The sequence below is a fragment of the Nestor notabilis genome, unplaced genomic scaffold, assembly GCF_000696875.1.
Source record: "Nestor notabilis isolate BGI_N333 unplaced genomic scaffold, ASM69687v1 scaffold5306, whole genome shotgun sequence".
NCBI classification, from domain to species: Eukaryota; Metazoa; Chordata; class Aves; order Psittaciformes; family Psittacidae; genus Nestor; species Nestor notabilis.
Genome location: NW_009932306.1, coordinates 20,597 through 34,805, shown reverse-complemented (window position 1 = coordinate 34,805; position 14,209 = coordinate 20,597). Strand labels below are relative to the sequence as shown.

Here is a 14,209-nt window from a genome sequence, read left to right as displayed (position 1 = left end):
GGTCCTAAACAGCTTTTCTTTGCACTACCTTTCCTGTCATGCTTCTCGTTTCTCTCTGAAAACTTTGCAAATAGTTGCCTTTTCTTATAGTAACTGTGTCTCCTTGACCAATGTCTATCTTCTCTATACTTATTAAAAAAAAACAGGGGGGAGGGAGGCAAATAAAACAGATACAAAATTCACATCCTATGGCTTAACTCCTGTTTCTGTTGATTTATTTCTTCATTTTCAGATATAATCTTTTCAGATTCATTGCACAGGCCTTTCTTCCCTAACTTTCTGGTTTTGCTTTAGACACATTTGCTTCCAGCTGTCATGTCTTTTGTTTATTCTTTCTCCTTACATTCTTTATTCTGTATTCCCTTGTCTGTAACAGACGTTCTACAGAAGCCTGCCTTTCTTCTGGAAAGCAGTGTCACAGGACTGAAGGAAGGCAGGATGCTTCCTTTTTTCCTCTTTTTTCCTCTGTTTTTGCCTCTGTTATTCCATCAAGCTCCTGTTTCTCTGAAACTTGAATACTTCTTTGCATCTTGTGTGCTGACAAATGCCAGATCACTGGTATGTCTGAATATGAGTGATAACCGAAGTTTGATTAACACTGATTAATATCATAAAAAAGAGTAAAAGGAAGCACATTTCTCATTTCATTCTTGCAGTAAGAAGTACACCTGAGCACATAAGTCAGAACTTACTCATCTTTTATGAGTTCCTACTCTGAGAACTGCATTCTGTTCTGGAGTCCCTAGTACAAGACAGGAACAGATCTGTTAGAGCGAGTCCAGAGGAGGGCCACAAAGATGATCAGAAGTCTGCAACACTTTCCTGTGATGAAAGGCTGAGAGAGTTGGGCTTGTTCAGCCTGGAGAAGTCTCCTTGGAGACCTTCGTATGGCCTTTCAGTGCTTAAAGAAGGCTTATAAGAAAGACAGGGACAGGCTTTTTAGTAGGGCCTGTTGTGACAGGACAAGGGGCAGTGGTTCAGTTCTAATCTGAAAGTAGATTTAGATTGGACATATGGAAGAAATTCTTCCCTATGAGGGTGCTGAGGCATTGGCAGAAGTTGCCCAGAGAAGCTGTGGCTGCCCCTTCCTTGGCAGTGTTCAAGGCAAGGATGGATGGGACTTGGAGCAACCTGATCTAGTGGAAGATGTCCATGCCCATGGCAGGGAGTTGGAACTAGATGAGCCTTAAAGGTTTCATCCAACGCAAACCATCCTATGATTCTGTGATCTTCTTCAGACAGTTCCAGGCTTAAACAAGTGATATTATTTGGGAGACAAAATCAGAAATAAGTTGCCCATAGATATGGCATAAAGTTAATCCTAAGTGTAGGGTATTGACCATCCTGAAGTACAAGTAGTCTAGCAACAAGAATTTAAAAGCCTTTAAAAGTGGTAAGCTGTTAAGTAAATGAAAATATTTGTGGTTTACCTTGCTTGCAGAAAGACACATCTTTATGTATTGATCCAGCTTTCATATTTCAGGTATGGGTTTGGTTCTAGAAAAGTGTGTCTGTGTGTTTGCAGTGCAACATATTCTTACGGTTAAGACTGCATGAACTTTCATTTTCCTTTGTCTTCAAAAATAAACTTGAATATTCTCTGTATTAAATTGGCAAAGTTAAAATAAGTATATAGTAAGAGTAGTCGTGTATGGTCTGTTGATAGCATGTGTGCATATATGGATTTAAATGCGAGTTTTATTAAATGTGAAATTTCAAATATTTACTTCTGATTGCTTGTTGAATACCCTACAAGCAAGATTTTTTGCAGACATAGTTGAAATTTCTCAGGTATTTAAAATGAAGAAGAGTAGCATTTAATTACCTTTTGTTTCAGAGGAAGACAGGCTGGAATGCTGTAGTATTTACAAATTTTTTGCCCAATTTTCAACCCTTAAGTGTTCAGGAAATATACTATAGCACTCTTGTGGTAAGGAGTGGGTATATAGGGATCATGAAACATTATTGTAGAAACTAATTTGTAAAGTTAGTCTCCTTTCTATTCTGGAATATTATTTTCTTCAGCATCAGGATGCATACTAATTGTTTCATGTTCTAAAGAGATGGATTTCTGCTAGGTCCAGCCTAGAAATAGCCCTAACCTCTCTCTCAGAATATGTGTAACACTATTCTAATAGAGGGGATGAGGAAGAAGTATTGTTTACTGCTGGAAGGAGGGAATAGATTAGGGTGAGTACCCTGATCTGTATCACAAATCCTGCTATATAATCTTAATGCCTTTTAACTGGTTTAGAGGGCCTGACTGGAAAAATCTGTCCAAATGTTGCATTGTTGTAGAACTGAAAGACATTTATTAGTACCATTTAATACTAAGCTGTTTCCTTAATATTACTGTAAAGGAATCCTCTTTGTGATTCAACACAGACCCATGCAGGTTTTTTTGAATATTGCTAATGTGGATAAGACTTAGAGGTCTGAAGGAAATGCTGCATCTGTTCCTATTTCAGTTTCTGAAAGATTGCCAGACCCTGTGCCACAACAAGAGCTGGTTGAATGTTTTCCAATTGAAGTTTTCTGTGGGAAAATGCTGATTCAGCCGAATCAGAAGATTTTATGGGAATGTGCCTATTCTGTCAAAACTTCTAGTTAAAGCAAAATCTTAACTTTCTACCGACCCTGTTAGTCAGCGCAGCTCCCTTGTGGCAGTATGCATTGGGAGCTCTAGGCTTTCTCTGTTATCTTTGACCTACAAGGTTCTTCACTTACTAGCAGTTGTCCAGGCAGGAAAATTTTCACGTTTCCTAGGCAAACCAGCAGCCTATCTAGTGTATTTGCAGAATTGCTGGTCCTGTAGTGTTCATACACAAAGGAACAGTACTTCTGACTCCTTGAACAGCCTGTGAATGAAGGTGATGTCTGGCTTTTCTTATGTCTTGTCATCAACTAATTTTTTTTAGAAATTATTCTGAAACAGATTTTAGTCTTCAAAATTTGTGAAATTTTTGGATTCTGTTCCAATAAAATTTAATACAAAACTGACAGTGACGTTTTTTCTAGAGACAGAAAAACTAGTTTTTGCATAGCTGTAATTACAGTATGCAGAGATTGATTAGAAATAAAGTTTTCTTTGGGGAGTTAAAACTTGTGACGAAGTGGAAGTACAGAAAATTTCTCCACAGGTTGTTAGATATTTCTCATACAGCTTAAATGTTATTCTGTGATGTACAAACCTTCTGAAGAGTGTAACAGGCTGTGCTGTGAATTATTTCTGCCATGTTATATTTGCAAACATGTAAAATACCAATTCAGTACAAAAAGCTGGACTCATAGAGACTTAGCTGGAGAGATTTGATGAGGACTACTCCCAGATGGGATGCCATAACAGGTCATGTAAGTATTAATATATTTCAGTGAAAATCATTCTACAGTACAGTGAAGCTTAGGTTTTGCTTTTATCTTCAATAATAGGAGTAGAAAATTTCTAAAATGAAGTCTGATGGAGGAAGCTGATTTGATTATAATATATGTGAGAGCTACAAAAATTTATTGTTGTATGTAAGCTTTAATAGCTTTTAAAATTATATTTTTCTCTTTCAGTATTTTTCTTTTTGAGTAATTTCTCCAAATGATAAGATTTAATAAGAAATCTTCTCCTTTCTCTTTTTCATTCCATATCAACCTTTTCGTTTACTTTCCTCTTTGGGGGGGAGGGGAAGTTTATGGAAAAAAGTTTTGTGAATGGAACAGTTAACATCTTAAAAATGTTTATTTTCTGTCATGTGAAGGGCTGGTCATTTAATAGAAAGATGACTTTTTTTCATGATCATTCATACAGCCTTTAATCTAGGATGTAAGTAATGCTGATTCCATGAACAAATATTCATAAAATTCTGTTATTGGAAATGTCATGTTAACAATCTTAGACTAACCTACTAAGTAATTTAAGTTGCATTTTACCTATAACATGAGAAGTGTTATTCAAAAAACAATTCCATAATTACATTAAAAGATAAAGGCATATACCATTGAAGTTGGCTGGAAGACTTCCAGGATGGGGGGGGGTGGGGGTTGGTTTTTTGATGTTGCCTCCCTAGTCAACTCCTTTGTGGTTTTTACTTCAAGAAAGGAAAATGTGGACTGCTGATTATCATCAGCATTTTCATTATCAGATATTTTCCAGAAAAGAAACAGCCAGTGAGGAAAAAGCTAAGAAACAGCAGGTTTCATATTCACATTATTATTTTTTTTGTTTCCTTTGCCTTCTGGCACTTTGTTCTCTTTCAGCTGAAGCTCCTTTTCTGAAAGAGGATGCAGTTAATTTGGAAACTTGTAGGATGCATGAAGGGATTTGATTTGGTATTCCCCTTCAAAGTGCATTACTTTGCCTATATGGCATGAAAGTATGTTTGCTGTCATGGAAGATAGCTTTTCTCAGTTTCTATTTTAAATTCCATTGTCTTGAGATTTCTTACTGAAAAGTTTTACATCAGTGAGCTCTTATCTGGATTAAAACACACTGAAAAACTCTTCAGATGGGAACCACAATGTTATTTGCATAGTTGTAGAACCCAGAAACATCTCTGCCGGTGAAACTAGTATATCAGTGTGATGCAGGTGAATGAATCTACATTCAGTAGCAGGCTAGATGTATTTTTCCCATGTTCATGATGTTGGAAGTACACTAAATTTGACAAGTTTTTTTCTGTTTCTTTTCCCCATCATCTTATGACTGATTTTTTTCTTTCTTTTTTTTTATTTTTTTTTTAAATTAAAACTTGTTTCTGAACTTCTTAAGTATCTGGAAAGGAGCTGACTGCATTATGTATCACACTTCTGATTCACACTAAAATTTCCTGGTCGCTTTGTGTGACTGTAAGCAAGTGCTTATCCTGCTGTCCATTTTAAAGCCATTATGTTTGTATGGTTGAACTGATCTATGTGTACCTATATCAGTATAGTGCTATATTAATTTACTATGGTTTTGATTGTGCAACTGAACAGAACTGCTTAATGAGGGCATGGTCTTTCACAGAAGAAATGTGCTTTTATTCTGCTGCTAATTTTCAACTAACTTTTAAATGAGATTATTTTGTGCTCTACTGCTTGCTATGGTCATAGTATCATAATTTTCTGATGTTTTCAGAATGCTATTTGCAAAAGAGAATAGCCAAGAAAGAAGCAGTGAAGTCAGTCGCACTTTCAGGAAACACATTCATCTGCTTCTACAATTAATTAGATTGCAAAGCCATTTGTGATTAATTATTAAGGCATTAATCATTTAGGGTGCTAAAATCATAATACAGTTTACTAGTGAAATACTGAACATATTTCAGTGACATCAGACATTCAGGCTTAAGATCACTGTACCACAATTACTGTGGGAGTAATGACAGAGAAAAATATATTCTTTCTACCCCACTGGAATTCAGGAATATTTGCCTGCAGTATATTGTCTCATGATTGCAAAGCCCAAATGAAGAGATAAAATCAGAGCTTTATCCTGTCAGATCTTGAAAAACTTCCAGACATGGATGACACCACCTCCAATGCTTGTACTCTAAGTATAACTCTTGTAGGTTCTGCAAGGCTGCTTTTGGGTCCCCCCATAAGCCTTCATTTCTGTAGGCTGAACAAGCCCACTTGCTTTGCCTCTTCTGTGATGTAGAAACTTTTTAGTGGTTGTGGTTTTGTTTTGGGACTCAAAATAAAAAGTGCTGTGGCTGAATTAAAGGAGGAAAAGCATATGAGGAGACAGCCTTTCTTCCTCTTAACAGCAGGCAGAACTCTGTGGAAATAGGGAAATGGAGCCTCAGGCTGAGTCACATAATGTAGTGGCCTGTCAGCCTGCAGTGATGATGTACTGGACTTCTTAGGCTAAACTTTGTGTTTAAGAGCTGGGATGTATAGCCAGGCCTAGATAGTTAGCAAAGCAAATAAGGTATGTAGTCATGTACACGTGGTAATGGGGCTATCTTATTATTTGATATGCATGCAAATACAGATACACTTCTGTTACACTATACTATATGTTTCATATAATTTTCAGTACTCTCTTTTTTTATAACTTAGGATACAAAAATAGCTTCACTTGAGCGCAATATAAGAGATCTCGAAGATGAAATACAGATGTTAAAGACTAATGGAGTTCTGAATACAGAGGACCGAGAAGAAGAAATCAAGCAAATAGAAGTTTACAAGAGTCACTCAAAGTTCATGAAAAATAAGGTAAGGTCTGTTAATAAAATAGCCCAGTGCTATTTAAGTTATGGAAACAAAAGTTTTAACTTGACCCTTTTCAACACAAGCAGCTCTCTGCACGTCTTTTGTTAAATCTCTACTATGCAATACTCAGCAGCTATGGAAGAGTGAAGCATTTGGGATAAATAAAAACCTTTTGACTTAGAAAGAGATAAGGTAAAAAGCTATTTCACCACTTCTGCAAAGGCTACTACAATCCTGAGTGTATACTATGTTCCCTTTTCCCTTTCTTGTGCATGGTGTTTTAATGTTGTCACTTTGAATTAGTTCATATTTTTGACGTGCATCATTTTGGCATAACTTCATTTGTGCATTTTTCTGGTTTTGATTGTAGTATTACAGTAAGAACTGCTGTTCCATAGATGATGCCAAATTACAATCTTCTCGTATTTTAAAGACTTGCAATTTGATGACTTTGTTCCTGAAAAGTACCTTTCATTTCAAATTATTGTACGTAGATAATTGTAAGATGACCACAAGCAGATAGTAAATGTGTAGTGATGTTAGCACATTTCCTGGTATGAAGCTCACAATACAGTATTGCTTCTTCAGAAGTAAAGCTTGATGTCCAAATTATTGTCCCAGCTGGTAGTCTTTGATTTCGGTGTGCTCAGCTGCATTCCAGGTAAAGATAAGCCCACCACCTAGTCTTTTTTATGAGTTCTAATATTTATTTTCTGGTATCTTTATACTTGCTTAAAAAATTGTAACAAATATATGTAATGTTACAATCTGTGCTGGTTTATTCCCAGCTCTCTACCTTGCATGCATTTGTTTATGAAGTGACAGAATACTGAATTAAAGTACTTGATAAAAAGAAAAAAAAATTTGAAGTTAAGGAGGCTGAGACTGATGGTCCCACTGTCATATACAGAAATCTAGGTTTTGGAAATAGGATTTTTTAAATATTATTTATAAGCTATCCTAAGGCAGGGCAAAACAAGTTACAGCAGCCTGAAGTGGAAACGCTGTGGAGGAAGGCAAGGCATCATCTCCTCTCTTGCAGTGATGTTAAAAATTTAACCATAGAGCCAGAATAAAATCTAGGCAAACCACTTTGCTAGTCATGATTATTATGAAATCTTAATTTATTTTAACAGTCTTTCCATCCCAGTTGTTTGTTTGGGTTCTTATTCTGTTTAAATATTTAGGGTTTTTTGTGTACATGGATACTGCGTATGTGAAATTCTAGTGAATGGAGATGGATTGATTCACTTTTTCTGGAATGTGTACTTGCAGCTCTGAAAATACTGCTTGAGGAGGAGCTGTACTAAGACCTCTCTAGAGGCCATGTAAGTGAAAGAAGTAGGAGTTAATTGGCTTAAAGCGTAATTCTTTGCCTACCATTGTTGATGCTAAAAATACTTACCAGTGTAGCTGTTTAAGTACAAAGTTTGCACTATCAGGTAGATAAATACTGTAGCAGTTCTTTCAGAGTTGGGCAAGCTTCGATTCAAAGTATGTAGCTTGTCTGTGGTTCTGAGAATAAAATGGTGTCAGCACCTTCTGGAGAGTCTGAGTTCTCTGATTCCTCTTTTCTTCTGTAAATTAGACCTTCATTATCTTCTTGACAAAATGATTTTGTTTTGTCTGAATTCCACAGTAAGTATAAGAGTAAGAAAATTCACTGCTGTGTAGTACTGGATACTGAAGTTTTTTCATCTTAGAAGAGCTCTTAGTGTCTCCTGCTTTGGAAACTGTAGTATCTTGTAAACTACCTCACAGGAAATGCTCGTGTCTTGGTACATTGGAGCACATTTTTATCTTCTCCTGGGGGTTTGTTCTACAGAAGAAATGGAAGTGTTAGTGCCAATGTGGAATTAATCCAGATTTAAAAAAAAATCCCAAAGAATATATTTATGAAAATGTCTGTTAGGAACTTTACCTACTTTCATTAGCTTTAAGAAGCATTATTATCAGGAAAATGATTTTGCCAACTTATCATTAATTTCAAAGCAATTCAGTTTTAATATTTTACAGCAAAACTAATGATTCTCAGCAAATCTGTTGATATAAAAATAATGTACAAAATCTAGTATTTTGTTAACAGTCTTCTGATGTTTTTTAGAGGGAAAAACTTCAGTATATTCCTGTGCCACAGAAAGGAGACGGATGAGAATAGTATTAAACATAGCTTGTTTTGTCGCAATCTTCTGATCTTTGATAAATGCCACGTTCTGATGAAACTTTGTCTGTTTTCTTTCACCAGTCATTTTCTTCCACTTAAAATTGAGATTTGCAGCAGAAGATATTATTTTTATCATTCATCTCAGAACCTTTCAAGGTGGAAAAGCATTTATGTATCTGTCAGCAAACAGATCTGATTATACCTGATTTGTTGAACCTGAGCTTGTTGAAAAATTTTGATAAACAGAAGTCTTGATTGATGGCAAAGAGCAGAACAAAACTCTTCCCACAGTTAACAATCTTAGGTGCTATAAAGCTCTTAATACGTCACATTTATTCTTGAAGTATAACTTCTTTTAAATCTGTTCTTGATATAAATAAATGGGAAAATGTTAAATGGAGGCTAATACCGAGTATTATTTATTGTACATGAGTGGCGGAGAATGTTGGGGAGTATTTCGTTTCTTAACTAACTCTTAGTAATACTCATTCCTTCCAAATATAGAAGCTTTAATTTTGACTTGCAGTGAAACAGAAGTTGTAGAAATGAGAAAGAAAACTTGATTAGATTTTTTTTGTTCTGGCACACTTGATGAAGACTGTTCTTGCTCTGTTTTTGAAGCGATAGAAGTTGCCATCACTCACACAATACAGAAGTTGTCCAAACAAGTCTTAAACTTTTCATGGCTAAGGTATATGAAGCTCCAAATGTCTTGATTAAGGATATGATGAAAACATATAGGATGATATGCATTTTAAAAAATTATTTCTGCTCTGCAAGACTTCTTTCTCTTACCCAGGGTTTGTCCATTGGCTGGCAGCCAGATACTTAAAGGAACAGTGATGCACTTTTTTTCAGGTGTGAGTTTACACTCTGGAATTTAATTAGTCCTTCAAGTATTAGAACTCTTGTGCTGTCCCCACAGGAATGAGTATGAAAATCTAGCGCTAGTTATACTAACTAATGAAGTTAGTACAACTTCAGCAAATTACTACTAAGAATTGATTAGACTGCAACAAGGCACTCTGTGACTAGTGACTGTACATAAGGACTTTTCACACTGTATGAATGAAGCATACAAGTTCTAGGTGATCCTGTAGGAAAAATATGCAGAAGAAAAACTACAGCGGGTTTTTTTGTGCATAGGCCTGGAAATGTGATAAACACTTGAAGAATAGACCTTGACCGATATAACCTGTAGCATCTAGAGATAGACTTGTAGAGCCCACTGTATGCAACCACTTCATTAGCATTGCTACTGTTTTTCCTTTACTGAAATCCTGCACTTGAATGAGCAGTTTTCGTTTGTCAAATAAGACCAGATCCTTTTGATGCTTAAATCAGCATAGTTTCATTTCATTCATTAGTAGAATAATTTACTTAAGGATTTATCTCGTTAATCTTAACATGCAATATTCAGGGGGAAAGCTCTGATCATTTTGTTTTCTTTGTTTCCCAGTTACTCTATGCAATGTCATGTAAGATTTTGGTGTGTAAAAATAGTGATGTAAGAAGAAGGAAAATGGTTCTCTGGAAATGCTAGTATCTGAAGAACTGAAATTATGGGAAGTGACAGAGTCATAAATTAAGAAGGCTGACAAAGCATTGGAAGCAAAGGAACTAGGGTTTCAGGAAAGGAGTTGAAGAGAGATCATCTTGGACATGGTGAAAAAGCAGTGACAGGCCAATTAGACATTGGAAATATGTGAGATAACTTGTAGGTTATCTTCATTGTAGGCTTTATAAAGTACAAAAACATTTTTGCCTTTGTTTTTGCACTGAGATCGGGAGATATCACTGAGTTGTGACTGTTGATCTTCCACACCACTTAAGATATAGCACAGTGAAAATGTTTGCACATCTGCTGGAGATGGAAATTTATTTAATGCCCTGTTTAATTTTTTTTACGTACTAGTAGATAATGCAGAACTTCTTAAATTTGTGTGCCTTCTTGTTATGCCTATGGTGGTTTTGATGCTTCTTTTTTTTTAATTAAAGTTTTAGTACATTTTCACCATTATACTTTAATAAACGCCAGCCAAAACCATAATTATTCAACACATTTTTTGGTGTGGGATCTATTTATTTATTTATTTACTTATTGATTGATTTTTGATTTTCATCTGGGAGCTCTAACACATTTTTAAACTTCCGATAATTTGTAGGTCTTGTAGCCAGAACTTTATACTAAACACATTCTGTTCCTAAACCACGAAGAATATACCTGCAATGAAATGAAGCTCTTTTTTATTATTATTATTTCTCAGGGTGTGGGTTGTGTCATGGAAAGAAGTGGGAAGAGTTTCTTGGCGAGATTACCCGTCTGCAGTGTTCGCATGGGTCTTGTATAAAGCATGTGGTGTAATTCAGATTTGGCTGCAGATCTATGTTTTGTCTTTATATCTTGTAGACAGATTTTCCCATTGTTCATTTTGTATACATTTCTGTCTCAGTTGCCATACTTGCTTACATGTTCTGGCGAGGCATGGAGGAAGGTGGTTTGCGTTCAAGAGAGAGTTCTCTCTAGCAGTTTCTCAACTGCACTCTTTATGTTTTCTTGACATCTGTTTTTTGTATGCTCCTTTTTTTATTTTGAGATTTTTGGACTATGAAGGTGATTGCTTTCAGTGCCAGTATAGATTCTTGATTTTATACAGTAGCTCAGGGGTGGCTAACCACATACCTTAACCAGCTAGACAAACATATTGAGATTTTGAAAGAGAAATAAGGAATAAATACAGTAAGACATTCATATGGACTGTAGTTGGAAGAAACAGGGATTTTTTAAATTTAGTTTTTAAGGATACACTTACAATGTAAAACAAAATAGAAATATTTTGATCAGCAGTAAATGCTTCCAGTGACTGTGCCATACAATACTGAACCTGTGAAATACTTCAATACACGGGTCTTTATGATGCAGTTGAGTGAGATCAGCTTGAGATCTTCTTTTTTTCCTGGGGATTTTTGAATCACTTTCCATCTAGCCTTTCTGGATTTCTTACATCCCAAGTAACTGTTGGGATGCAACTGATGAGAGAGGATGGAAAGAGCTCTTCCAGGACTTCTCTGGTTGTTGCAGAATTGAAACTTGAAATTTAAAGAAAAATATCTAGGTATGACAGTCATCAAGAAAACTTTGCAAATATAAAGGGAGTGTAGTTTCTCTGACTTACACAGGTGCACTGAGGCTTTTTATTTCAAACAGTCCTTGTGAGATTATGTATCTGAACTCATCTGGTGACCAGTGTTATTTCACAGGATTTATGAAGAATAGCTTCATGTCACCTAATTCACCATCCTTTAGCATCATTGTGTGTATTGTCCAGTGCTTTGTTCAGATTCATATATTCTAAATCCACCACATTTCTGCGTTCTGTGGCTACTTCTCTCATTTATCATTGTGACATGACATTTACTGATGAACCTTAAATTCACTTAAATTCAGAAGCTCTATCTTAGTGACTGGGTTTCTGCTGTTTCCCTTAGGATGTGCTTTTACAATCTTACAAACCTTTGATTCTGTGGAATATTTTATAACGTTTTCCCCAGTCTTCTCTTAAGTTAATCTCTTTGGCCTGGCTTTCCTAGTACCTGAGAATTCCATATGAACTGCCAGGGAGTAAAAAAGGAGGTGGTGATGGTGGGCAGCAACACATTTGCAAGAAGAATAAGGTTAAAATTCCACTTCTCTGTTTTCCTCTCCTTACCTAAGATGCCTGCTTTTCCTTATCAGGCTCCTAAAGAAACTTTGATTCATTCTAGCCAATGATAAGTCACAAGAATCGTGCTGTTGGAAGGAATAGGCTATTGGATGGAATCTAAACTTTTATGAACAGTTTTTTTCTTACACATTTTTGCTGTCCTGCCAGACTTGCCTCACGCAGGATAAATTCCTTTGAACTTTAGTGAGGTCCATGGTGAATTTATAGGCCAAATCATCATGTGTAATCTTTAAGAGTTTCCTTTTAACTTCTGCAACAGCAGGGTAATCATTCTTAAGGCAGGTATATTAAATTACAAGAAACTCAATTGAAGTTTTGAGTGTAAAAAGTCTTCCAGAATTCTTCCAGAATTTACAGGTGTCAGAGTTGTATCATGGTCGTTCACACCTTTCAAATTTCAAGTGCAACTATGAATTGGAAATTAAATTAATGATCTAACTTCTTTTTCCCCCCATTGCAGATTGACCAATTGAAACAAGAACTCTCAAAGAAAGAATCAGAACTTCTTGCCTTACAAACTAAGCTTGAAACCCTTAGCAATCAGAATTCAGATTGCAAGCAACACATTGAAGTGCTTAAAGAGTCACTTACTGCCAAAGAACAGAGAGCTGCCATACTTCAGACAGAGGTATTGTTTCTTCTAATCATAAAATGCAATAGAAATATTTAGTTAATAGCATGTGTCAAGGTGATGATGTGTTTGATGCAAGTCTGTGTAGAAAACAATTTGTTAAAGAATAGTGAAATAGTTTTAAACCCTAAAATGCCAAAATATTTGTTATATATGTTTTTTTGTAGTACACCAGCTCTCATTCTAGAATTTTTTTAGAAGCACCTATGATTGCATTTTAAGAAAAAATGCCTAATTCTCATTGCCTTCACTCGGGAAGCTGGGCTTTAGTGTCTTGATTGCTGTGGTTTCATTCCTTGTTTCTTCATCTGTTAGTTGTCTGAGTTTTTCTTTTGATGGCTTTGGCTTGATGCTTCTTTCATACTGTGTATTTCTAGTCTGAAGAGTGAAACTACGGATGTATTTTGAAGGGCTCTATTGACAGGTGTATGACATTAATCTGTGTGCTGGTTTGGTTTTTGCTTTTTTTTTTTTTTTTAAAACAGACCAATGCATTGGTCATGTATCTATCTGCAAGGTCAGATCATAAAAATATGGGTGATAGAATACCATTGAGATGGTCGTCACATTTGATGGAATGCTTGAAATGTTGTCCGGTGTTAAAAATGTTGTCTATTTTTTTCCTTTTCTGGGCTGTTAGAAAACTTCCTGGGCTGGAGCACACAATCCTGATTAGACTGATTCCTATTATAACTTCTTAACTTTATTTGTAATGTGCGTACCCCTTTCAAGAAACAAAAATACCTGTGAAAGTCATGCGGTGCAAATAGTTTCTGTTAAGAAAGAACAGAAGAGTTTCTATTCAGAAAGAGAAGTATATTCTATAAGGTATACAGGAATCTTCCAGGATGTTTCAAATTTCTGGCTAGCAAAGCTCTAGGAGGAAAAAAAAAACCCAGCTTAGTTATCATTCTTATGGAAGCAGGAAATAAATATTTCTGAGATTCTGATTATCCATCTATGCTGTATGTCTTATCCTCTGCACATTACGAAGATACAGATGAAATATCAGAATTTCCAGTTTGTGTTTAATGGGCCAGCCAGCATGTGTATATAATAGAAGATAATCATAATAGAACAAGGATAAAAACTCTAGCAATTTTGGCAGATCTCAATCTAGCATCTGAATAGTGAAGATTACATATTTTAAATCTTCAACTGTGCAGATCTGTTTTGTGAGGTTTGTATTAACTGGCATGCTGCTGAGGATAGTGATGAATTCCACTGGCTCTCCATTAATTCTATTTCCTAATGCTTTATCAGACCAGTATGTATTTAAGGCATTACAGTCTTATGGCTGGCAAATGGGCCGTGGTAAACTTAACAACTGAAACAAGAGTGCTCTTGATGAAGGGCTGCTGGGATTGTGTAGTCCTAGCGGAGGATCAGTTGGTTTCAGACAGGTATTCAATTCCTCTTTCCAGTTTCTACATAAGGCAGTTCAGCCTGGACCTTTTACATGAAGCAATTAAGTTAAAATTAGCTGTAATTGCCTGTTGGTGTGTA

At 35.8% G+C, this 14,209-nt stretch overlaps 1 protein-coding gene across 1 annotated transcript in view; it reads left to right on the top strand.

Annotated features, from left to right (window-relative positions):
• Positions 1 to 12,700, top strand: part of LOC104407129 (ERC protein 2) — a gene marked incomplete at both ends in the record, with an annotated part of 56,171 nt that extends 43,471 nt beyond the window's left edge. The window contains 2 exons of the mRNA XM_010016316.1: positions 6,031 to 6,186; positions 12,533 to 12,700. Of these exons, the coding sequence (XP_010014618.1) occupies positions 6,031 to 6,186; positions 12,533 to 12,700 (324 nt within the window). The remainder of the gene's footprint in view (positions 1 to 6,030; positions 6,187 to 12,532) is intronic.
• Between the last annotated feature and the right edge of the window lie 1,509 nt (positions 12,701 to 14,209).